This window comes from Oreochromis niloticus, linkage group LG5, assembly GCF_001858045.2.
Source record: "Oreochromis niloticus isolate F11D_XX linkage group LG5, O_niloticus_UMD_NMBU, whole genome shotgun sequence".
NCBI lineage: Eukaryota > Metazoa > Chordata > Actinopteri > Cichliformes > Cichlidae > Oreochromis > Oreochromis niloticus.
Window position 1 is genome coordinate 11,816,250 of NC_031970.2, and position 27,931 is coordinate 11,844,180.

The 27,931-nt window shown below is 39.1% G+C and overlaps 1 protein-coding gene and 1 pseudogene across 1 annotated transcript; both read right to left on the reverse strand.

The window, feature by feature from the left end:
• Positions 1-832: 832 nt before the first annotated feature.
• LOC100700377 (transcription factor HES-5-like) lies at positions 833-2,146 on the reverse strand (annotated as a pseudogene).
• Positions 2,147-14,202: 12,056 nt separating this feature from the next.
• On the reverse strand, positions 14,203-27,589 carry LOC102080578 (uncharacterized). Its single transcript, XM_005469656.4, has 6 exons — positions 27,001-27,589; positions 24,833-25,056; positions 22,907-23,009; positions 22,370-22,465; positions 21,096-21,610; positions 14,203-20,735 (listed from the first exon to the last, which is right to left on the reverse strand). The coding sequence occupies exons 1-6, from the start codon at positions 27,040-27,042 to the stop codon at positions 19,280-19,282; spliced, it is 2,436 nt and encodes an 811-aa protein (XP_005469713.1). The 5' UTR covers positions 27,043-27,589; the 3' UTR covers positions 14,203-19,279.
• Positions 27,590-27,931: the final 342 nt, after the last annotated feature.

Here is a 27,931-nt window from a genome sequence, read left to right on the forward strand (position 1 = left end):
CCAGTGGGAGTATCCCCCCCAATGAGGGACAAAGGACCCCCTGGTGATCCTCTAATCACATGCGCCAAGGTGTGAAAGCGGGTGTGGGACCTAATCAGCCAGGCGCATGTGATTAGAGGATCACCAGGGGGTCCTTTGTCCCTCATTGGGGGGGATACTCCCACTGGGTTTAAATCTGGGACTCTCGGCCATTTGACCTTAGAACTGAAGAAGCTTCTCGGATGAGAGGTGAAACGTCTTCAAGCAACTTAAAGAAGTCCAGACGCTTTTCTTTGCAAACTCCTTTGACTACGATGACCTGGATGACTGAGAACCTTCACAGACATGTATGACTAGCTATTCAGTATTTTAAACCTGTCTGTTATCTATGGTTATGTTCCACTTTTCATTCCACCATATTACCTTTCGTGCTTTGTCTCCTCAGAACAAAGGTTAGCATGTATTGCCCCACTGAGACACAGTGAGTGAGTTTTCTCTGAGTTCCCACACTCTGTCTTTTCACTGCAAGTTTTATCATCCGGAACTGAGGACTGCTCCAAAGTGGTCACTTCATAATTTACCTTGATCACATACACAGAGCACCTGCGAGACATGTATTATATAACTTTGATATTTTGAAAGCTCTAAAAAATTACAATTGTAATACATTAATAAGAACTTCTTCGAATATCATACTTTATACTACTGTATAACATTACCATATTACAATATCATATTACAATATTATCCTATATAAAATACTGTATGGGATTTTTAAAGGAATGATGCATACACACTGCAAAGTAAGTATATATATAATATAATGACACAGGAACAGAAAAAATATGTTGATTTCAATTTTTATTAAGATAAACTCAGTATTATCTGTTTTATAAAAGCTCCTATTGGACGACGATAGAGGTGATGATACATCAGAAGAACAGCTTTATCAGCAGGACACTGAACCCAAAATGAGTTTAGAATCAGTCGTCTTTACAAAAGACATAAACATTTTGACACAAATCTTCATATAATGTGCTCCAAAATGAGCATAAACCACACTTTATAACAAGGGTGAAGAAAAAAGTGACACTAAAGCGCATCATATTACAATGATCACAATTTGACATAATACTTAATACAAAGTAAAGTCGATATACATACATATATATAAAGTTCCCAGGCTTTACAGACTAGACATGCTTCTATCTACCCTTTTATACAAAAGGATAAAAATAATTTCACAAGTCCATCCTGAGTAATTAAAACATATATATTTACATACAATGCATTTAGTTTAAAATAAAACCTTCTGTAAACACAGAAGAAAAAGACTGAATGCAATCTTGCAATCATTGACCAACATGGTCTTTAAGCTTGTCTATTGCATGACAAAATGTTTTCTCTCTCTATTAGAAAGATCGTTGGTGTCATTTCCTCAGGAAATGTCATCTGTGACCAAGAACAAACACACACAAAGTAAAACCTTCTGAGCATACAGAAGAACAAGTCTTTTTTTAAAAAGAAAGAAAAATCCTGTAATTGGTGAATGTCTTGTCTTTGGTGATGCTGGTCTGGACTGTGTAGCTCAAAGGAGAGAAGTCAGCCTCACTCAGGGTTTTATCAGAGGAAGTGTGCAGCTGGTTGATGTGGTTCAGCAGGTTTCTCTGGGACTGAGTCTTCTCCTCCACCTTTGACAGGAAGTTCACCATCTCTTGGGCACACCTGGAATAGCTCTTATCAACAGCTGCTGAGTCCACAGGATGACACTATTGCTGCAGTCTTGTCAGGAAGCAAACGGTCATCTCCAGGATGTCTGCCTTCTCCAGTTTGGAGTCTGGCTGCTGTTTGAGGAACTCTGGACCCAGGAGAGACTTGAGCTGTTCAATACTGCTGTTGATTCTCTATCTGCGGATTTTCTCCACCAGAGGCTTTCTGAGCTGCAAGAAGAAGAAGAAGAAGAAGAAGAAGAAAGTCATTACTAAAACAGTTCAGGTGCATCGGTTTAGCCTTATGAAATGCAATCTTTCATGAATAATGAATGACATTCTGATAATCTTTAATTTACCTTATGAGTCAGAGTGAGATGGTCCTGAGAATTAGTCATTACTGGAGAGACTGTAGGTGCCATGGCTGGATCTCTGTGCTGTAGAGGTCTCTGTAGAGAGACTCTGATCTCTGCTGCCTTCATCCCTCCTATTTATACTCACACATCTCCATATGAATGTGTGGGTCTTGGTCTGACTGGAGTTTCTCACGGTGTTGACCAATCAGAGTGCCTGACATAAGAGAAAAGAAATCTGGCCTGCCAGATGCTCTGTGGTCATATTAGTAGGGCACAATTGTTACATCCCAGGGGAACAGGTGGTGGACTGAAGTGGAGATGGAGTAAAAGACTGAGAAAGCTCTGTGTGAATCTGGGAAAGTGGTGACCCTATAGAAAATATTGATCTGATGCCTGATGCCAGTGACTTTGACTGGGCACACGCTTATCAACCAGTTACAGCTGTTCAACTGCATATACAGAGCATGTATGAGTGAAAAATTCAATTTCACTCCAACTGTTTCTCTGCTTCTGATGTCGTCACTCTTCTCACACACTTGCCCCCATTTGCTGTGAGCTAAACTGTGCTCGGGACATTGGCTCAGTCAGAAATCGCATGTTCTTTGTACTAAGAAGCTGATCCGACTGATGAAGACTTTTCCATTATCACCTACAACTCTACCAGGAAAGGTCTAGATAAGTATGCAGTTTTTCTCTGACTCAGCTGTCAGATATCCATATGTAGTAAGTGTGTCCCCTGTCTTGTGGTCTGTAGTTAGTGTGAGCAGGAAGATTTCTCACTTTCCCACACTCAGTATTGAATGATGTGGTCGGTGCACTACAAAGGTCTTTGAAAGGAGCTTTTGTGATGGTTGCTGGCTGTGTGTTCTACCAGAGACAGAGGCCGACGTCACCAACCATCTGGAGGGAAACAACATGACTGGTTGCCTCAAATATTTAATTACATTTAAAAATATACTCTACAGTAACTGAAGTTATTTTCAACAAAAATACAGAATGTTAGTTCCACTTTTTCACTTTTGAGTGACATTAATTTTTAACATCTAGTGAACTCGATGGTCAGACTTCATGTCTTTGCATGAAAAGGGTTTTTCCGGCAGCTGTTTCCCGAAGTGTGCCAATTCCCTCTGCACAATAGACGCGTGCTGGTGCGGTTTAGTATGCAAATTATCTCGAAGTGTGACTCTTTGCCTCAGAGGTTTCCCACACTCTCTCCATTCATCAAAGTTTGCCATTTCATCTAAGAAGCTGGCACACATAGTCATCTTACTTTAATGCATTTCTTTTCCATTCTTTTTTAGATATAGATAAAAGATATAGATATGTAATGTTGCACTCCCAAAGAGCAATAACACATTTTTGGAATGCTTTTCACAGCAAAATCCTTTTTATTTTTATAGCTGTACAGAAAATTATTACAAATGTTCACTCATTTTAACGTTTTAGTTTTGATAACCTTCATTTTAAATCTTTTAGTTCATATATCTATAGGTTAGGATTATGTTTAACCCATCTAATAATTCATCATCATCACCATTTGCTATATTATTACAGTACTGATCGCTCACTGTAAATTCTTTCAGGTAACCATTAAATTTAAAAGATATGACACAGGTAGTTTTTAAATTCTAACATGTCAACCTGAGCACACTGGCCAGCCTTACCAGCAGAGGTATTATGATTGTTTCTTTAAATCTCCTTTTTTCAGCTTGGTTGAGTTTCAGTTACTTTGCAGAGCTGAGTTGCTTGCTCCGCTTCAGTTTTAATTACAATGTTAACCTTGTCAATCAGACACTAAAAGATATTGTCCCTAGTTGTGACAATACCTACTAGTTCTCCACTAAGCCATATAGAAATCAACTTACTGTAAGTTACGCTGAAAATGTTCATGGATGGTATAAAATTATTCCACTGATTTGAACCACAGAGTGATGATAAAACATTATATCAAATCAGTACAAGACACGAATTCACACTTAAGGAATCAGCAGTACAACTTTAAACTTCCCGTTTGAACAATAAATGCACGTAGCTGATTAGTTTTTGCTTTTATTTCAACATGTCTATATTTGTAGGTACATGTGAAGGTGCATCTCAATGCTAACTTGGTTATATCTACAACACTTTACTCTTATATGGAAGTTAAGATAATCACAGAGTCAAAATTAGATTAATAATCAGTTAGCTGAATTTCATAAACTAAGAAGTTAAAACAGTTGAGCTATCCATTGCTTTTCCACAGTAACAGATTAACAAGCAAAACTTTCAGGCTGAAGAATCTGACATTTTTGGTGATGCTCTAACAGATAAATGTTGAGTAATAAGACAGATTATAAATATATATTCTATTTCTTCGGGGCAGAGGTCTGGCTGTAGTGTCCCACCGGAGCTCTGTCAGTGAGTTTCCCTGGTTTCCCACACTCTGTCCTTTCACTGCTTTCACTGTAACAACAATAGAAGTGTCCCTCATTATACATCGCATTAAATGCATTGTGTGACATCACTAATGGGTAAACTATCAACGCTTCTTGATTGATGACAACCACAACTGACAGCTGTATGTGAAGAAATCCTGAGTTATTTTTAAATGTTTTTTCCAATGGGTTTGGTGGCTTTATCTATTCAGGTATGAACTGAAACAGTTCATCAAACAACCTTGATAAATGGCTTCAAAGTTTTATGGTAATTATAGATAATCATGTCATTTGTAAGGAAGTCATTTGTATATAGTAAAAATACACAGACTCGTGTGAGAACGCAAAATTGTCAGCTGGCAGTGTTTGTTTATTTAACAAGGCACACGGCGCCACATGAAGTATAACAGCTCCAAGAGGAGGTGATGAGACATCACATCTGGAGCTTGTGTCTGCGAGTTACACTGTACTCAGATAGTGTAAAGGAACAGCTGTCTTTATGAACCAAAAACAGTGCACAGAACTCAGGGTACTGTAACATTATTTAGCAAATGGACAAAAGGTTTCATGAACAAAACAAATAGAGTAAGAATGACCTTTAAACAGATGAAATGATATTAAACCTTATTAATGGTTAGCAATCACATTGTCACTAAAAACAGTGATATTGTTACACAAAATAAGCTTTTACAGTTAAAGGATAAATGTACTGATCCTAAAGTGGATCATTTTTCTATAATCACACAAAATAATATTTTTTAAAAACTTTTTTTTTTTTTAAAAGCATTAATATAAAGATGATTTGTTGGATCTTACAACAAATCTGTTTGAGTAAACACAGTTTCAGTATCAGAATTTGTCCATAAAAAAGGACGCTGAAGGTTTTGACCAAAGTGATCATTAAAACAAATGTTACTATAACATTATCAGATTTTTAAGTACAGTATAGTACAATATAAAAGCAATAATTGCCAGTGCAATCAGACTTCATTCATGCAACATGCATGACAATTTTTTTCCTTCTTAACCAGAAAGATATTGTTGCTTGCATTTCTTCAGGAAATGTCTTTTTAAAAATACAAAACACACACAGTGTAAGGAGATATAAACACTTCTGTTAATCCAGAATAACAAGGTTTACAAATTTCAGGAATTCAGTCTAGTAATCTTTGACCAGTATGGTCAACTCATGAAGTTGCAACTCCAGTCTGTAGGAGTCTACCACGACCTCCAGAGGGCGGTGTTGACTCAGCTCATGTCCTTAGTGGAGGTAGTGAGGATTGTGCAGCTCAGAGGAGAGAAGTCAGCCTTTCTCATTTAAAGAACGTCTGTCTGCAAGGTGTTTGTATAGTTCAGCAATTTTCTCTGGGACTGAATCTTCAAGTCCTCCTTCAACAGGAGGTACAGATGGACACATCCGAAGTAGCTCTAATCAATAGCTGCTGAGTCCATAATGTCGTCTCCAGGATGTCTGCTTTCTCCAGTTTGGAGTCTGGCTGCTGTTTAATGATCTCTGGATCCAGGAGAGACTTGAGTTGCTCAGGTCACAGGTTGATCTGCTGTCTGCATTATTTCTCCACCAGAGGCTTTCTGATCTGCAAGAAGAAGAACAAAATCATTAAGAAACTAGTTCGTGTGCATAGGTCTATCATTATGAAGCAGTAATTCATAAATTGGCATTCTGAGAATCTCCAATTTACCTTATGATTCCTGAGATCTGATCCTGAGAATATCAAGTCATTGCTGGAGTGACTGTAGGTGCCATTGGCCTCTGCAGCATGGCATACTGCAAGGGTCTCTGTAGAGAGACTCTGATCTCTGGTGGCTTCATCCCACCTATTTATAGTCCTGCATTTCCATATGAATGTGTGGGTCTCGGTCTGACTCGAATTTCTCACAGTCTTGACCAGTCAGAGTGCCTGACATAAGAGAAAGGAAATGCCAGATGCTCAGTAGTTGGGAACAATAGTTACATCTCAAGAGAACAGGTGGTGGACTGACGAGGAGATGGCGTAAGAGAGTCAGAAAGCTCTGTGTGAATCTGGGAGAGTTGTTGGTAAAGAAAGTAGATCCGCTGCCTGATGCTGAGATCAATGACCACTACATGCAAATACAGCCTACAAACCCATAGTATATATATGTCAGTGATTCTGTTTTCTTATGGGTATTGTTCAGGAAATCAATATGGATAAAGCACTAATTCAATGCTCTGTGGGTGCAAACGTAGAACTTAAAATTTTCATAGCTTGTTTAAAACTTTTTTGAAACTATTTAGAAAAAAGGCATGTCCAGATGGGGCAGGTGTGACCTCTGTCTTGTGGTTTGTAGATGGTGTGAGCAGAAAGTTTGTCCCAGTTTCCCACACTCAGTATTGAAGGATGTGGGCAGTTTACTACAAAAGACTTTCAAAGGAGCTTTTGTGATTCTTGGTGGTCGTGCGCTCAAACAGAGACAGAGCCTGACGTCACCAACCATCTGGAGGGAAATGATCTGATTGGTTCTCTCTATGAGCTCGATCATTATTTTTTTGTCAACAACACTGAAAAATCTGCAGATACTTATTAAAATGTAGAAAAGTGAACATCATCATCTGTTCAAGCCTTAACGTTTTGCAAATGAGGGTGAGGGATTGAGACAGCTACTTCTGAAGTGTGCCAAATCCCACTGGACAATAGTCTATGTTGGTTTCAAACCCAATTTAAACTAAGTTTTCACACATTCTGTCTACTGAAAGAACAAAACTGAAAAAAGATCATCTTTGGGAAATTTATCAGTAGTAAATATAGTGTCCGTTCAGAAATCCGGTTTCTTCCCAAAGAAATCCACAATACCACTGTACACTCAGGTGCGTTACCAGTTCTTGAAGTACAGTATTTAATAAGGCATTCGTGCAACATCAATGAAATATCAACATCAACATACACTGAGATTAACTTAGAAATCCATCAAAACTAAAAATTTAATTATTTATTGTTCTAACAGTAACAAATCCACCAATTGCCTTTTTACACCCAAATTTTAGTCATCACACTTCTCCGAGACAGCAGGTTCATTCTCACTCCAACACGTAACATACCGACGCTATGTCAGTATGTTACGTCTCATAAGGACGCAGAAGGGTACCTTCGCGTTGCTATGAGAGACCTCAGGACCTGACAAATCTTCAGTATGTTACACGTTGGCAATGAGAATACACCGTCTAAGAAGTCAGAAATTAATCAGGCACAACATTCAACCACTAAACCTTTTTTTTTTGTTCAATAATGCAAGTAAATGAAAAATAATGATGTGCTTCACTATTTTTTTCAGCTTTTGTTTTCAACAGTAAATTTATAATTTAATGGATAAAAAATTACATTTTAGTATTAAAAATTTTCAAATAAAACACTTCTGCATAATAATGGGTTAACCATTAACAAAACAAAAAAAAGATTTTGGTAATTAACAGTGCTGTTCATTTAGGGCAGCTCTACCATAAACCTTGGTGGTGGTCTAATAAATTTGTTAAGAACTCTTTAGAATCACCTTCTGATATTTACAGTAAACTAATCTCCTTTGGTATTCGGTATCAGTATTTTATGGAGTTTCAGCATCATACTGTAGTTGTCTGTAAAACCTGCACCTTTTTGTCCTGTTGATAGCGATACATAACACTGAAATCTTTATCTTTATCAAGTACCCGGACACCTCTCTGTTATACATGGTTAATTTTTTCATAGCTTTATAACTTGGTTGTTATTAGCCAATAATATATATATATATATATAATTAAAAGAGTTCTAACTTGAAAGAGTAGGCTTTCATGTATACCCTCTTAACCTCAGGGTTAGGTCAGCATCTGTTGGGGGTCTGTGAGCAAGGTTCCTCTTTTTTCCACACTCTGTCCTTTTGGTGCTTTCACAAGAAGAAAAATAGAAGTGTGACTCATAACCAACTCATCAGGAGACACTAGTTATCTTTAAAGTTTTACCATTTTTCCACCTGGGAAGGAGAACGGCACCAAAGTGATGAATCACTCATTAGTTTTTTCACTTAAGTAGAGACATTATGAAAATATTTGTCATTTTTTGATCACTTACGTTTGGCATAAATCACTTACCTTCATTTATAAACTGTGACACAGATAAAAGATTTTGTCAGATTAAAAGAAAGAAAGAAAAAAAATCTGCTAATTTGAAAATGCCCTTTTCCTTGATTTGATCTTAAATAACTGTGCAGGTGATTGCCTTCCACACGTGAATGCTAATTTGTTATTGCATTTTTGAGAAAAATTGGAGCAAAACTCTTTATTTCAGCAAAGATGTTCTTTAGGTTTGTATGGACAACTCATGACATGTTGTCCATTCAAAAGAAGAACACAAAAATATGGGATTATTTAAAAAAAAATGACACACAAAATCATTTGATTTCAATTATACATTTATCAGCATAAACTCAGGCTGTGGTTGAAGACAGATAATGGTGATGATGCATTGCAGCTCTAACTTGGTAACAGATCAACTGTCTTTACAAAAGACAAAAACATTATGACATAAATCCTCATATTAGTGTCAGAAAATATGCCATAAAACATATATGAACTGCACTTTGAAACAAGAGCAAAGAAAAATTTGACACTGAATGACAAAGTTATGTAAATAGGTTAATCCGCTGTCTTTGCAGTCTAGATGGTGTCATTTATGTAATCCTTTTCTTTAAAAAGGAACCATGCTTTTAGATCTGATAACACATCAATGCTTAGCAATCAAAGTGATTAAAATAATGTCAATTTAGAAAAAAAAATGTCAATGACAAGCAATAGTTTCAACACATACCACCACAATGTAATGCACAGTGTTACTTTAAATACTAGTGAGCAGTAGCTGGATATGCTCGTTTGGTCAGGTTATGATTTGATTGGAACAACAAGAATGTCAAATGTTCTTTCTTCATACAAAGGGTATGCTTGATTTAATTACTTCCATGGGAAATATTTTTGACAAGGAAGTGTGAAGTACACTTAGTTTAAAATTTAAACGTGAAACCCCCCCAAAAAGAATTCATTTTTCAAATATTTAACCAATCAGCTGACCAAGCCTTGGTCCTTCAGCTGATCTGTGTTTTCTCTCTTTACTTGAAAGCTAGAGATATCACCGTTTCTTCGGGAAATGTTAAGTACAAAACAAAGAAAGTAAAGCCTTCTGTACATACAGAAGAAGGAGTCTTTGGAATTTCATAGAATTAAGTCAATATGATCAATGTAGCTGATCTAGTAGTGACGCCAGTCTGTGAGCTTCTACCACGGCCAGCAGAGGGAGCTGTAGACTGGACTCTTGTCTTTGGCTGTGACAATCAGAGGAGAGAAGTCCGCCTCACTCAGGTTTCCTTCAGAGGAAGTGTGCAGCTCGTTGATGTGGTTCAGACTGAATCTTCACCTCCTGTTTAACAGGACATGCACCAGCTCTTAAATACATCTTGAGTAGCCCTTAACAGCTGCTGAGTCCACAGGTTGACGCTGTTGCTCCAGTCTTTGCAGTAAGCCAGGATGTCTGCCTTCTCCAGTTTGGAGTCTGGCTGCTGTTTGAGGAACTCTGGACCCAGGAGAGACTTGAGCTGTTCAGCGCTGCTGTTGATTCTCTCTCTGCGGATCTTCTCCACCAGAGGCTTTCTGAGCTGCAAGAAGAACAAAGTCATCAATAAACCAGTTCAGGTGCATAGGTTTAGTGTTATCAAACATAATCTTTAATGAATAATGACTGACATTCAGAGAATCTCCAATTTACCTTATGAGTCAGAGTCACATGGTCCTGAGAACTGGTCATTACTGGAGTGAGTGTAGGTGCCATGGCTGGATTTCTGTGCTGTAGAGGTCTCTGTAGAGAGACTCTGATCTCTGCTGCCTTCATCCCTCATATTTATACTCCCACATCTCCATATGAATGTGTGGGTCTTGGGCTGACTGGAGTTTCCCACAGTCTTGACCAAGTAGAGTGCCGGACATAAGAGGAAAGAAATCTGGTCTCCCACATGTGCACTGGTCATATTGGTAGGGGACAATAATTAGATTTCAGGTGACAGGTGGTGGACTGAAGTGGAGATGGAGTAAAAGACTGAGAGAGCTGTGTGCAGATAATAGAAAACTGTGACCTTGTAAAGAATACTGAATGACTTTGACTTGGCACACACTCATCATCTTGATACACTTTCTGTATGAATTTGTGAGCAGGTAGTTGCTGTCAGATTCCCACAGTATTGACTGATGATGTCAGTGCACTACAAAGGTCTTTAAGATGAGCTTTTGCGATGGTTACTGGCTGTGCGCTCTAACAGAGGCCGAAACTGACATCACCACCATTCTGGGATCCATCGTTTCAATTTGCATTTTGCAACTGGGTGAAGTTAGAACATCTAATTATCATGAAACCTTTATGCTGTCTGATGCTGATGAACGTCATATGTTTTCATGAAGGGGGAGGTTGAGGCAGCTGTTTTCAAAAGTGTGCCAAATCCCCTAGGACAATAGTCAGGCACTGGAGTGGTTAAGAATGCAAATCAACTTGAATTTTGTCCTTAGAGCTTTCCATGCTCACTACATTGAGTCTAGCATTTTACATTGTTACATAAGTGACATATTATGACTCAACTCATCTTAAATTTGCAAATAAATATTGTTCTTGTTTAGCAGTGTTGATTTACACCAGATTTTCTACTGAGCTCACTGATTTGACAAATATAGCTTTCCTTAAGTGTGGTCATATTCATTTTAATCTTTGTATTAAGGTCAAATGTCTCATGTATTGTCCCTCTGGGGATCTGACCAGGACTCTTCTGTGCTTTCTCACAGTCTGTCCCTTTACCACTTTTACTGGTGGATCAATACCTTGTGTCTCATTATGTGTCACATTAATCTGGGGACACCTTTTGTTTCCTTAAAATTTCCATAACTTTCTACCCAATACTTTTACAATAGAGCAAGAAGAACTGTGTCAGTTCATCAGATCTCTTTACGTGCACACAACAGTCAATCTTCATCCTCTAATGAGTCTTTTCTAAAAGAACAAATTAAAAGAGGACATGTGAGCCTAAATGCAAAGGATTAGATGTGTTTTTGTGTATTGAAAGCAAATGCACAAACAGGAAAGGTCAGATGTGTTGGTACATCACATCAGTAAGTTTTCTCACTTCACTCAAAAATATCAGAGGAATTGTCATCTCTACATAAAGATTACGAGATTCATCATCAGCGTTACTTAAACCGTTAAAACTGACATTATCTGCACTTTCTACCAAAGCTGCCTAATCATCGGCGTAACTTTGTGCTCAACATTGGGGGGGTCAAGAGCTCTGTCTAAATAAATAAATAAATCTGGGTAAATTCCCAGATGATTAAACATGCAACTATTTTTCTGGTAATACCTTAAATGAGTAAAGAAAATCAACAAATTCATAATTTTATTGGGGCGGTTATATTGGTTGGGTCTGATTATTGGGGGGGTCATGGGGGGGATCTATTGGCTAGCATTTGTTCACCATTCCTGGATGAATGACTGCCTATGAGAAACTTTTTGCCTGACACAACCTCAAACCTCTACACCAGGGGTCTCAAACTAGGGGCCCGGGAGTCACTTGTGGCCCACATCACCCCTACTTCTTCACGTATATTGACGTGAAGAAATATAATGCAATCTGGCCCTGGTTAAAAGTTAGAAAAAAAATCTGTTCACGTTTGCAGTTTCAGAAATATTTGTGGGTGTTTTCTTGTTTGTTTGTAGTACTTGAAGACTAAAGTGGCTCTCGCATGAGATGACATTGCCGGCAGTGGCCCACAGCTCATTTGAGTTTGAGACCCCTGCTCTACACCAGTGTCTCCCACCCACTGTGCCGCGCCACATAGGTGTGCCGTGAGAAATGATCAGGTGTGCCGTGGAAGATTATCTGGTTCCACCTGATTAGTACTAAGTGACCGTGTACAACTACCTGCTCTAATTAAATGGGTTGCCAACTGCCAGTAAAACAGAAGAAGATGAAGAAGAAATGACATAATAGTCATGCTGCAAGTGAGACAACACAGCGAGTAATAGCAATAGATAAATATTTGAAAAGAAACAGTTGTCAATATGACCTGCGTCCTGGAGAAAGTTCCGACCCAGATGAAGGCCCTAGCATGAGTAGTGGTCAAAAGAAAGCAAAAACGGTAAACGGAAAAATTATCAACATTCATTTTGTAACATTTTTGTTTGGTGGTGTGATTTTCTAATGTGAAATATGTGCTGTGGCTCCAAAAGGTTGGAAACACTGCTCTACACTATGTGCCAATTGTGGGTGATGTTGTTTCTTAAGAAACTATTTTGAACACTAATTCAAAAAAAAAAAACCCGTCCAAAAACAATGGTTATCTAAACATACAGAAGAAAAAAAGTCAAAGGATTTGATTTTAGTGGTATCCAAAAACAACTTCTCATTTTGTCTGATATTAAAACCAGCCTGTAGCAGTTGCCCACCGCCTCCAGAGGGAGCTGTTGATTGGATTCTTGTCTTTGGAGATGTTGGCCTGAACTGTGGAGCTTACAGGAGAGAGAAGTCAGCCTAGATTGATACACAGCACTGGTCCCAAAGAGACCATTTCATTTTATCTGGTTATGATATTTTACATGTTTCATTTAGCAAGGTACATGATGGTAAAAACTGAATTAATGTACATCACAAAAAAGAAACTCATTTACATGATGTTATAGTAAGTGTAGCAATACAGTAATAAATTACTACATGCCTAATGTCTTTTTAAAGTGGACAGTTATCAACAATAGTGAGCATCATCAGTTTTTTACATCAAGTTTAAGTCATATAATATAATATATAAACGCACTAATGCAAGACTATTCTAAAACAGATGGACAGGATTTCCTTTTTACACCCAATTCTATCTTAACCTCAGTTTAGAAACTTTAGGTGTCTTAATCTTTTGTCTCAGCTGGACTTTTACTTTTCATTGTTTTTACTTAAGGATTAATACAGCATTAACTAATGGTGATCTGATTGGCTGCAGTGTGGGACCTCTTGAGTTATCCTTTAGAACACCTGAAGCTGAAAATTGTGATAAAATGGTTTAATTTATTTTAATTCAAATATTGTCAAAGACACATTGAAAGCTGAGTTTTCTAGAGTAGTAGTGATAAAGGTGATATAAGACTGAATTACAGCAATCTGTTGAAAATGGCTAGGCTCAAATGTCCAAAAGAATAACTGTATTTGATTCAAGCTTTTTTAATTAAACAAATGCTGTTATTATCAACATTACTTTTTTATATATATTTTTTTTTTCATTTTTACATAAGCTCTGCTTGACTGTCTTTTTCAATAACATATTCTGGTCTTTCTCAGTGGATTTTTAAACGCTATCTCCATTAAGTAAGGCATTAAATACTTCCATTAATACTTCCATTATTTAAAGTTTGCTCTGGTTTTTGGAAAGGAGGTCATATCATGGATTATTAAAACAACTGATACTTTTTCTCCCAAGCCATGATCACAGTTGATTAACTACGGCCACTGACTTATTTATGTAATGTGTTTACTAATGAAAGACTATTCATAAATTAATGTGCATGTTAATGTGTGATGCATGATCATTTCATATGGGTCCAGGCAACCAACTATAGAAGAAAACCTCACCTGTTCAAAGCAGCTGTGAAACAGACAGAAGTTTACTGCTTGTATCTGACCGCCAACATAAGTTAAGTCTTGAATAAAAGCACAAAACAACAATTTCATAGCTAATTAAAATCTCTTTATTACAATCACATGTACATCATTATATTCCAAAAAGCTTGCCGTAGTGAAAAGTACCCTTGCACAGACAGATGGATGCGGTGTTGCAAGCTGGATGGAAGGATTGTCAGATGGAGTAAAACAAGTATTGAGATCCCCCAGCAGCAAGTATCTCCGCTCCAGTGTGCTTTTAATTTCACATCACATGAGGACAGCAGCGCTATTTTCAGCCCTCTGTGTCCTTGTGTAACGTAAGCAAAGAGAATGAGGGGGGTGGGTGAGAAGGAAAATTTCTCTCTTCGTCATCCATTATTCAGAGTGTTTGAGTCACAGCTGAAAGAGGTAAAACGTGGAAATAAACAGGGTGCAAGGTTGATTTCATGTCTTTCCTCACTGAATGCTTAACAGGTTTCAAACTGTTTGCATTTTCTGTTAAAAAATTTCTTTTGTCTGTCTTCTTCCGAGTGAGATTAACTAATTAGAAAGCAGCTATTTCTGTGAAGTGTAGGATCCTCTTAGCTTAGCACAAAAACCGGAACCTTCAGCTGACATCTTTTAATACAACTTACAGCTATTACAGTGTCTTAGCATAAGGTTGAATGCTATTTTCAATATTATAAATGCCAAAAAAATCATTTAATTTTAAAATTCTTTTTACAGCACTTTGATAATGAATTAAGATAATCTTGTTGGGGGTTTTCTTTGTGTTAGTTTCCTGAAATGTGAAAAAAATAATAATAATTTAATGAAGCAGATTTTACAGCAAAAGAAACAAAGTACAATGATTTAAACCTATACACTGAAACTCTGCAAAACATGGGGGATTTATCAGAAGTTTACACTGTACTCACATTATGCAGATTTCTATTAAATTTGGGATAAATAAAATTAAGCAGATCCAAATAATACAGAGTAAACCTGGTTGTTGTGGAGCCTGGCTGTCTGAATTCCCTGGGCATTTGCTGAACTTGCCCAATTGCTAATCCAGCCATGACTGAACTGTGTGCAAATGCAGCACAGTACATCACATCGCTAAGGAGGATAAGCTTTTTTCAAAATTCACAAGATAGAGGATATTAATCAGCTGTTATGTCTCCATTTTACTTTTTCACAGGGCTATTTTTTTGCGTTACCGTCTATCTATTTATGCTTCATGAAGAATTTAATAACATATTCTTAAATAAGTAGTCTATGAGTTTCCTGCCTTTAAGTCTTTAGCTTTTAAAACACTGCAAAACTGTGATTTCTTCTTTTTCATTTCATTTTCACAGATTGATAAAATTGAGAATTTAAGTCATACAACTTTTGTTGCGAGCTTCATGAGCTTCACAGTAACTTAGATTAAAAGGGTCTGGAGCTGACTATCAGATAAAACTGATATATATGGGAAACATCTCACTCTGAAGAAGACAGAAAACATTTGTCTGTATTGTCTGTGTCACTTTTAAGCATTACAGTGTTCGTTATCTTACTCGTAATTCATGGAAGTCACATTTAACATTCAGACCAAAATGAGCCACTATCCATGAATGCTGATAATGTGGATGTGAGTTTTAAGCATACTAATACTACAGTGTTCATCTCTGTGCTGTATATACAGCCTCCGTAACACAGCTATAAACCTACAGAATCACATCATAAACCACTGGAGGCGTCTGATGGCATTTTCATGTCCTGTTGCCGACTCCGTCCTCAAACGCACCATCTGACAAAATCAATATCTACATGTCATAATGACACAAAACAACAGTAAAATTCAATTGATCCATTTAAAGAGACAATAATATTCACATTTTGTGTTCACTTCTTGAAAACAGTAAATCAGGGTTTAACCAGCTGTTTAACTAAAGTAGCTCGGAAAGATTTTAAAGATCATAAAAACTGTTCACATTGGTTTTGAAACCATCACAAGAAAATATTGAAATATGTCCAACACAATCACAATAAACGATTTTTTCCTCCATAAATCACTATGTTAGTTTATAAAGAAAACATTAACAAACACTGTCATTCTATCTACAGTCGTTCCACTGGCCTCGGTCCCTGGTACAGAAAAGTAGGGAAAACTTTTTGTATAAAAACGATGTGCAAAAAGTTGTTTTCTTAGGTCCCTCTCATGGAAAACTATGTAAAGAAATAACGTAAATATATACATAACCTTTGCTGTTGCTGTTGTAAATTCTACGACTGCTGTACACTTGTGGTGACTTGTCACTTTGTGCATCTGTTGAATCGAAAACACGTTACTGCATTCGATGGAACCCTGACAGGTAGCGTACACAACACCGTCATTGTCATATTAAAACTAGCTTGAGGTATTATTGCACATTTTCCTGAACCGCGGACCTGGAATCAGTAAGTTTTCAGATTTACTCACGCTTCATACCAGCTTTTAGTGGAATGTCGACGCTGACTTTAGCTCTGTCTGTTCTGGGCAGACATACAGTTGTGTTCACAAATTTACATACAGTCATCATGGGCCTTAATGTCATGGTAATTCTGGGGATTGCAATGATTTCTGTGAACTGTACTTCTTCCAGAGGGAAAGATTGTACAGCATAGATCATTAATGGCATTAAAAAGCAAGAATTGGGTGCACAAGTTTAAATTAAACTTCTGACCTTTAAATTCGTTTGCCCCCAATCTAAACGCTAATTAAGATCTGTGAACTTTGGTTAAAAGCAGGGTCCGTGCCAGGACACCAACCAATGTTAATGAACCAATTCTTTCAAGGAGAGTGGTTAAATAATCAGACACAATTTTGCCTGAAGCTTGTTGATGGCTACCAAAAGGGTCTGGTGGAGATGTAACTTGCTAAGGCACATTTAACCAAACATTAGTGTGGGAGCATGTACACTTCTGACTAAGTATGTTTATTTTTGATCCTGTGTGGATTTGAGAAATCCTAAATAAATTCAAACTTGTGCACCCAGTTCTTGTTTCTAGAGGTCAATAAAGATATGTGCTTTACAATCATGCCAGTCTGGAAAAAATAGCAGTTCAAGGCAATCATTACAAGCCCAAAATTGCTATAACATTTATGATGAGTGTAAGCAACCTTCTGACTGTAACCGCATGCAGCAGCAGTCTGCAAACCTAATCTAAAGCTTTCTTGCGATGTAACTTTTTTCTTGAAAATTTTCTCACCAAAGTCAACGCATGACTGTAGATTTCAGTAAACATGCATAAACATTTAGTGCACAGATATATTTGTAAACATCCAGCCAACAGTAAAGACACCAAGAACAGAGACCCATGAGCCAGGAAGGGCCAGAAATCTGATGCTGCATTCACATCACGTCAGTAAGAAAGGAATAAAATGTTGTTATAATATCTTTGCAATATGAATGTGCCACTCAGCAGTAGTGGTGTATTTTAGCTAAACACTAGCTATAGGACACGGCTTTTCCAACTAGTAATGTCCATTGCCATCATTTGGTCTCATCACGCAAGTGACCTATAGTTAAACAATCAAAAATGAAATACAAGGTTTGGCTTACCAGAAGGTAACAAATATGTAGGAACGTGCAGCTCCTTCTTGGCTCCTTTTTAATTATCTGAATCAATTGTATCCATCTTATTCAATTACATTAAGATATAACTGCCAGTGGCAATGGCTTTTATTTTTATTTTATGGCTTTCCATTAGTTTTATCGTTTTTTTTTTTATATTGGCACTTTATTGGTTCTCTTTTCACCAAGTGGGACAAATTTTCCAATCAGCTGCATGTAATTCATGGCATTAAAAATGTGACGTGAATGTAGCATAAAACTGACTCCCAAAGACTATTACAACTGATTTCACAGACTAAAGCTGTGGTCACCTGTGAAAAACCTCCATGGCAAACTCTTTACCCCCTTGATCAGCATGTTTTTACTCATGTTGCCCAAGCCAGTCAATCAGGTCACACTATTTAGCATTTCAGTTAGGAAAGCTCCCACTGACCTTTGAATTGTAAACAGTTTCTGTTAAAAAGCAAAAAAGAAACATTTAGGATTTGGCATTAAATCTCAGTTGTCATTGTCTGAATTGCTACAGTTGATGGTTTCTGTAGTGCTGATAAAAAAGCATGTAATTCATCATTAGTGCGCAGCCAGGTGCATCATAGAACAGTATTGCTCCCCGAACGTCTTGGTCTGAGGATCTAAGTGAAAACCTAAATGTCTGTAAATCTATCAGAGCTTCTGTGAAATAAATGGAGCATAAGATGGAGCATGAAAGACATGATGCAAACAAACACACTCATCTGACCTTGTTGGATTGTGTGTTATAACAAGCGTCATGCACTGACACAGACGTTTTGTCCAGAGTGCTATACAGTGGTCAAACACTCACACATAAAGCTATCAGTTGAGGTGATGTACAGCAATGACAGTGAGGTTCCCTCCCATTCACACATTCATTAAAGGAACAATTCAACTTTCTGTCAGTCTTCTTGTTCTCTGTCTTCCCCAGAGACTTGAGAAAATGAGTATTAGGTTCATCCTTGTGCTTCAACTACAGAGATGATGAGGACCTTGTTCATACACATTACTGCTGCAACAAAGGTATGAACAGCAGAGTGTGGTAAACATTGCATGCTCCACTGTATGTGCACAGGGGACAAATGCCAGTCATATGGACCCATATGTTACTATGAAAATTCACAGCTCATAATTTGGGTTTGGTTTGACATGAAATTTATGGTCATCCATTTATCAATCATAAATTAACTCAAATCTCAAAATCCTGGACTGATCAAGAACCAGCTGAACTGGGTGGGACATAAAAGGATTATTTAGATGTAAATACCTCATGTTGCCCTGGATTATTTTTAAAAAACACATGAATGGCTTTGCAATCTTTAACCTGGCTTAACGCAAGGACTGGAAGCAAGCTGCAGCTAGTCTGTGCTTAGCAAGGCTAAATATGTCCTGGACCTCTCTGTAAGTGACACATGTAGTTAAAACTAATATCATCGTCTCATCTGGCCTTGGAGAGACAGCACAAGAACAATTGCTAAAATGTTGTATTGTTAGCTTAATGTCACACACATTCACACACAGAGCTACAGTTAGACACTGTGTCCATGCAGTTAGACAGTGGTGACTGTCAGCAGGGAGCTGGGACACAGCATGACATCCTGGTTGTCCAGCCTGGTCCCATGAGTCAGGAGCTCCTCTACTGTCGTCCAGTCATCCAACAGCTTTCTGTTCCTCATACGACTCAGCTTCCTCTGACTCAGCTCCAGGACCGTGTTGCACCTGCCTTCTGCAAAAGCTCTGACTCCATTGCTGTCCAGAAGACCTCCATCATCAGCGGAGGCTCCTCCTCCTCCTCCTACCACGGGTCCTCCCCTGCTGACGACATCTCGTACAGTTCCTCTACTGGCCTGCAGCTGTTGTAGCTGCTGTTGCTGCCTCTGCTCACGGGCCAAAAGAAATTGTTCCCTCCTCTCTGTTCGACTCCAGTATCGACCCAGCAGCATGTCAGTGCTGGTCTCCTCGTCGGTGCTCATCCCGCTGCGCTCATCCGCTAGCTGAGAGGCTCGATCTCTAAGCAGCTGGCTCCTAGAGACTCGTGTGGTTGTGTTGGGTTTACAGTTTGGGTTAAATCTTGACTGCAGACCCGAACTGTGGTTAGAACTTGAACCTGCATTAATTGGTCCTTTGTTTACATCCTGTCCAGCTGTAGCACAAGCCCCTGTGTGACCTTCCAGAGTGCTGTAGAGGCCTCTGCCACCTCCACTTCCATGAGACTGACGGCTGGCGGGTTTTGGCCATGTGTCATTGACGTCACCGGCCTGAGGAGGCAAGACAAGACTCTGGAGGTGCTGCTGCTCTCTGACTCGGCTCCTCTCAATCTCCTTCTGCCTTTCCCTTTCCATCTCCTCCTGAATCTGTGTCTCCCTCTCCCTTTCAAGCTCTTTCTCTTTTTGAATTTGCCTTTTTTGCTCCAGTTCCCTCTCTATCTCTCTGTTCCTTTCTGCCAACATTGGCTCAGGCATCAAGCTTCTTTCTTGTGAGTGCCACCAGTCATGGTGCGTGAGCTGGCTGTTGGAGTTGTTGTCATAGCAACGCTCAAGGTTGTTGGCACCTCTGATGTGCCCCAGAGTGGTGGCATGTTGTTGGGGTGAGAGGGCCATGCCTCCAGGGTGGGAAGCCATCACACCTGTGACTAGCTCGCCTTCCTCTGGCAGGCCTGGTGGCAAGACGTTATGTGGTGCGACACCTCCACAGTGGTGCAGGGTTGCAGCGCAGTAGGATGGGGAAGCTGGGTGGCTGGCTCTTCGACGGTACTCTTGTGGAGGTGGCCGATGGTGCAATGTTCTGCTTCTCCTCAGCATCCCAACTGAGCTTGACCCCTGGTGGTGCTGCACTGGCACTAGTGGTCTCCGGTGGCTAGACGGAGTGCTGCAGGTTGAGAGGACTGGGCCTGTCATTCGTGACACTGCAGTGTGTGTATGGGAGGGATTGAAGAGGGCGCCACTGCTGGAGCTGTGACGGTTCAGACAGGGCCGATCAGCTTTGTGGAACTGGACTGATGAAACCCTGGAAATACAAAGACACCAAAAGAAAAGGTTTTAGGTCATGTGTAGTCCTTGTAATCCATGGGTTGTATTTTACAAAGATATGCTTTTTTGGTAAATTAACAGTTTCAAGCAGCGTAGCTCTTTTTATTCTGAAGAAAATAAATTAAAATTGGTTTTATAAAGTTTTAAATCACATGGCAATCAATGGTTGTTTTGTGTGTTGGCTTTCGGTTAGATTGGTATCATTTATGCACAGCTGTGTGCGACTGGTATTATATAAGTGAGTAATATTAAAAATAAGACTGGTTTAACTATGTGCACCTATCTGACAGACCTTAGAGAAACCAGCACCACGATAAAAAATTGATATTCTAATTACCTGACTAGGCCACGTGATGGCAGGTCCATGACAGGCCCAGCACCATCCTCCATCCCAATCTGCAGATGCTGACATTGAGGCTGCATTGTCAGCGCCTCAGGTATGGCCTCCAGCAGCTCACGGTGGCTCTTGGGGCAGCTGTCACGCCGTTCCTGCCTTTCGCATGGTTCACCCTGATGTTGCAGCCTGGCATTGTAGAGACGCATTCGCTTCTCCAGCAGCCTCTGGAAATGCCTGAACTCCCCAGTGCTTACACTGTAGAAGCCTGAGTCGCTGAGCTCTGAGGAAATGAAGGACTCTGAGGAAGGAGAGCCGCCACCTCCGAAACCCCCACACCCTCCTGGGGCGAGGGCCCCATGTGAATGACAGTCCTCCAGACCTCCCTCCTCGGTCTCCAGACCTGAGAGGTCACCCTGGTGAAGGGAGCCATCTGTCCAGCCCAGACCACTGTCCAGCTCATGGTGAAGGGGCAGGAAACCCATTGGCTTCTCTAGCATAAAATCCTCATCATCTGTCTATAAAAACAGGCAGGGTCAGTCCAGTAACATCAAACACTTAAAATGACCACATGTTTTATGTTTTATGTGTGTGAAGAATCTCAGTAAAAAGTGAATCCTGGCTGATTGTGTCTGTAGAGTGAAAAACTGTTAAATACTAAAGGTAAGCATTGAAATCTGGTCAAATTCTCAGTTTATTCACTTGCCTTTTGTTCAGTTGTTTCCTTCTTTTAAAAGTTCCTGAGTTAAGTCAACATCAATGGCTAAAGAGTAAGGGTGCCAGTATTCATTTTAGTTTTTAACCAATCACATGGAAAGAACAAATTTAATCATGTATGTCTGTAAATAGCATCGCCAGTCTGTCTGACATTGAACCACAAGCTCATATTGGCTAATATGAAAAATGTGGATCTTTTATGTTTCATCAAAAAAATAAAAATTGAAAAAAAAAAACCTTAATGACTATTAAAAAAAACTAGCTAGTCACTGAAAATAAACGCTACTAAAACAAAAAATGTTTCTAGATAGTATAAGTTGAACTGAGAATAAATAATAGTGTGTGCATTTATGTTAATGAAGGAACGTGTCAGCCGGTGCAGCTGTGAGGCTCAATGAAGCTCCATGACTGAAATGAGTAAGCTTTATTACTACTTGCACAGAGAGAACTAGCGGGTATAAGCAATTCATTGATTTAACAAACTGGGTTTGCGTACTCGCCAGATATATGTTTAAAACAATAACGTTAACATTTTTATGGAAAAGCAGGTTTTTACATACCTGACTGTGGCAGGCGTTTTGCTCTTCTAAGTTAGTACTGCAGCATCCCATCAGGCAGTTCTGTCCCTTTGATCGACGCCCAGCTAGTTCTAGATCCTGAGTAATGTGGGAAGTAAAAAAAGAACATGAGAAAGTGTAATACAATTTGTTACTGATTACAACCATTCTTGGTCAAATCAGAAACTGCTGTGTGAAGGTACCCATATATTGCATGTGAACTTTTACAAATTCATACGCAGTGCAACTCTAGAATCACAGATGAGTGTGTGTGAGCATTTTTTTGTTGTTGTTGTTGTTTTATTTGGATTTTGTTTTGTTTTGTTTGGAAACAAAACTGTGATTAGAAATTAGGGGTGTAATTGGTAGAGCATTTAATATTCCTTTCATGAGCTTTGTCAGCCACGTCAGCCAGAACAAATCAAAAAACCACGTGAGAGGAGCTACTGAGCTGTGTTTTATGAAAATATGAAAATTGCAATTGGCTGTGCTATATAGCCTCATCGACAATCTGGATGCATGTGTGTCTCTTAATATCACCTGGCGACCAATGTCCACAGTGTCCCGTGGGGAACTAGACAGGTAGCTATACCGTCCGCCATCACAGTGATCTTGAGGCAGAGACAGATGGTTGTAATAATGTCTGAAAGAGATGACAAGGACACAGAATTCAGACATTTTTAAGGCAAAAATCTTGGAATTATACAGGTCCGAAGACACTAACGTTCTTCAAGACAAACATGGATAACGTTTCATTTGTACTAGTGGGTATTCCCTTGGAAGAAGTAAGTAACGTTCCTTAACTTTCAGGCTGCATAAACATCATTATACATTTGTGTCTGTTTCATTGTATAGTCTGTTAAGTTGAACTTTGTCACAATTACTTTAATTTTTATGTTATTTATTTTTATTTCACACGTTTAAAAAAATAACAACAGACTCTGACAATCAACAGTTCACAGATAAACTAAAGATGTGAGCAAAAGCTACCGACTGTATGAGAGACGGGTGTAGTCACCACGATGAGATCAACTAGTTGTGAAGTCTATTGTGACACCTCATCCCGAGTGTGTTTACATCACCATTTTGGTGTTTTGGAACCACATGTGACGGCATCTCAGGAACACTGCACGCTCATTTGATAGCAGCTTTGAAAATCCTTTGACTGTACTGTTGTCGATTAACAGCCAAAGACACAACAGCTAAGTCGTCATTCATGTTATACTTGATTCTGATAGGCTTCTAGTTGAAGCCTGCCACCTGGGGCGCATGCATAATCATTGTAATCATTACATTGCACTCAACATGTGATGATGAAATATATCTCACACACGCATATACAAACACACACGCATATTTGTATACATTGCAATGTAATCCCATTACATTTTTCAGTAATGCAGTGATTTAACACACATAGTTACTTGCATTACAAAGGTTCCTCAGTTATCTGCAAGCCGACAGACATCAAACAAACACACTTAGCTCATTTCAGTTTCTGTGCAGGAGGAGTGAAATACACAGTTTCAGATACACTTTCATTTTATTGCACAAAAGGACAAGAATTTGATGGTAAAGTGCAAACTGCTTTCAGTACAGAAACAGCTACATTATACTGCTGTGTTATTTGCATGCTAGTACAAAGCTAGCCAAGAATCCAGAGTGATAAACCGAGTGTATGCTGACCCCAACCCAGCAGCCAGAGCCTGAACTTCAACAGGTAAATGATGGGAAGTCGTGTTTACAGCCTCAGTTTCTACCTGTTCATGTTTTTACAATAGAATCACTGTGACGATCACTTTTAAGTCTCTTTGGGCTGGTTTTAAACTTTGCTTTGTGTTTATGTTTAAATACTCAAGAAATATCCCATGTGTATCCTCTTTAGGATAGGAGTTTGTGTTGGTATGTGAAGCTGTAGCCTCAGGTTTATATTGTTAATGGATAATTATGAGACAATGTATTTTAGATCATTTTACAGAGTAATGAGAAAGTAATGAAATGAGTAGTGAAACAAATTACTTTCTCTAGCATAATTAAGTAATGTACTGCATTACTTTTAAGAAAAGTCATTTTCTGTGGTCTTTAAAAATGGAATGATTGAATATTTACTGCTTTCACTTAAAAAACAAACAAAACAAGAAGCATCCTCTTACTAAAACTGTTTTTACATTTTTACAAATATCAGTAAAGTAGCATTTAGTTTTCTTGTTCAATTAAACAGTTTCCAATCATTACTGCACTGGGATGCAGCAAACACTATAATTTATTTATGATATTGGCTCCTTTTAACTTTTCAGGGCATACAAGGATGTTTGCACAGTATAATGATATTGTTATTTAGTTGTTTAGTACAGTGTGGTCATAAGAAATCTGATGTAACTGCATACTGGCATTTCTTAAAATCACTGTCAGACAAAATGGTTTTACAGCTCTTAACATTTCATAACAAATCATATGTTTTATTACCTGTGTTGGTAAGAGGGACTAGAAGTGTTAAGGCTCGCCCCCATCAGAGGGAGTGGCAGATTGAGGTGCTTCAGGTCAAGGGGAAGGGGCTCCCAGGATCCCCTGTCTGCCTCGGTGCCACGCCTCCTCTGGCCCTTGATCTGCATGGTGATTGGACGCTGATTGGCTGCCAGGATTCGCAGAGCATCCCTTTGGCTCAGGTGTGCTAGACTCCGCCCATTCATCTGAGGCAAACAGACAGAAGGAGCATGATGTTAGCAAAGTTGCCTGCTGTTGAATTTATGTGACACAAAGCTCATTGAAGGACACATTAATCGCCACTAATGGACACATTAACGTTAGCTCGATACTCACCCTAATAATCCTGCCTTCATTAACTAATATAACCTTTTGTATATGCTTAAGACTTAACAGAGTAAGTGTCTCATTTTATCACGTCAAACTGTCTGATTGTAAATGTGAAATCTTGTGATAAGAAAGGGTCTCCATCTCAATTATATATTTTCTAAACCTTAAAGCTCACAGGTGGGCTTGAGCCTATTCCAGGTGACACTTTGAGAGTGGAGGAATACACCCTGGGTCATCAGAGGGCTGACTCGGGAAAAGAAAAACAACCATTTCCACTCACATTCACAGGGACAACATGCAAACTGCACAGTGAAGTACTGCCATCCAACAGGTTAGAACAAAGCACTCCAAAAGAACTATAGTGCTCAGCTACAGGTCAAAAATAATAACCAGAGTACTGGCTGGTCTTGATTATAAATACCAGTCTCGAGGGGAAAAAAAGTGCCTACAGCTTGAAGGATAACTAGCATTACTCTTAGCTAGGGGTTTGTCAAAATAAAATATTTGTGTAATTCGTGCGTCATCTTTTTGGATTGGTTCTGACTCCTAGATTTTCTCCAGCAACAGAATTTTTTTAGTTCCCTATGAACTCCACACTGCAGACAGTTGGTACTGTTAGTATGTGTCTTAATATGGACTTATTTTTTCTGATTAAATATAATACATGTAACAGCTGCTACATAGAACAGTAGCTATGGTTAATCCTTCACAGCCTGTGAAAACGGCAGGCCTTATGTGGCTCTGGAAGAACTTTGTCAAGTCTGAAAAATAGACCCTTTTTATTGCAGATACGTGGCCTTAAGCTTAGATACCACTAATGTGTAAATTGGACACCTGAGTTACAAACTGAGTGGGTGGTGTGGACTAAAGATGTGGCTTCTTGCCCTAATGACATGATAGAATTAATTGAATAATGAGGTTCTACAAACAAACATAATCTGGTAATGTGTTGTGGGAAAACTGCATTCATCAACACACAATCAAATTTATGCTTGCCCGCTGCCATTTTAATGCCACTTCATGTAGTTTTTTTTTTTTTTTTTTTTTTTGCAGTGTGAACACACTACAGACCACAAACTGACTCAATTTTTCAATATTACGCAACTAGGTCAGAAGACCCTCCGCCTGCAGAAAGAGGGTCGTTTTTTTCCGGTATACAACACCCAAACAGCTGAATTATGGCAGTTTAAATGAAATATGAAAAATATGGACATGGTGTCCATGGTTGCTTTAAAGGGTTAATACCTTCAAGCAGCATCCTGCTTCATGCACACACACAAACACACACGTACACTCTCACACACATGCAGCTCAGTGGCTATCGAATTAGACGCATGAACAGTATTGTTAACTCCAGCACATCACAACCATGAGTCACCCTCCTCTACATTCAACTACACACTCACACACACACACGCAAACAGGCACACGCACACACACCATGAGCTGAGAAGCACAAAATGGCACCTGTGTGTGTAGCCAGAGGACGGCAGTAGTCTTCAGGAGATGATGAAGATGAACCACATTCTTATACACACAACATTAAAAATTCGACATGCGTACGAAAAGTATTTAGATTTAATGCTGAAGAATTAGGTTTATCATCCATTTATAAACATGCGCACTCACACAAAAATGTAGTCTTGCAGAAATTATGATGCCTTTTTGCATCTGCATATACAGACGCACAGACATGCACACGTACGCACGCACTCAAACCTGGATGTGAATGAAGCTTAATTCCGTCTATTTTAACGAGACATCATAAAACACTGTTACAGCATTATCTGTAACAGTGAGGCAGGTATTTGGCGGCTCACCGTTTGGTCGCCCATCCATGGTCCAGAAAGCCAGCAGCCCATCGTCACGGTGACAGAGGACAGCTGCCTTGACTCCTATGAAAATCAACGACACTGCTGCTTCCTTCAGCAGATCGTCTCCTCCTCCTCCTCCTCCTCACGCTTTCTGTCTCTCCTCAGTGTGCCTTTCACTCTTGGTCTCTCGGCATCTGTCCCCTCTCCACTGTCCTCTTTTCTCTTCTGTGTATCCCTCTATCTATTTCTTCAGCATTTCTATCCTTGCCCCTCCCCTTCCTTTACGGCTCCTGATTTTGGCATCCTGCACACACACACAGACACGCTTGCATGCAACGCTGCAAACATAAAAATATGCGCAGGCTGACACAGTACATTTAGAGATGGAGAGGGAAACACGCAGTCACACTATGAGGATGGTGTCTGATTGGCGGTCTTTAAAGGATCATCAGCCAATTGGAGGCAGCATTTTCCCTGTGGACGTCTTCCTCTGTGACTGAAACTCCTCAGCAAAGCCTCATGCAGAAGGCAGCCTCTACTGCAGCAATATACCCACAGTGGCAGAGGAGACACACCATCCAGACATCCATCTTCTTGCTGTTCATCCAGGATCCCCCACTTGATGCATGCTGGGAGATGTAGTGAATACAGAGTATACCAAGGTGGTATACGCTGTACAAGAGAGTATACTTGATTGCTTATAACAAGGGAGTATAGTTTACAGTACCCTGCGGTACTATAAATTGCATCCTACTCTATAGGACACATTAGCTTTATCCTGTACATTGAGTTTATACATCTTACAATTAAAAAAGCACACCAGAGTCATAGATGGCAAAAAAGTTAGTTAGTGGTAGTTTGTAAATGTCTCAGCTAAAAATCAATTGAAACTAAATGTAAACTGTTAAAAAATAATAGCAGTTCATAGTATCAATAT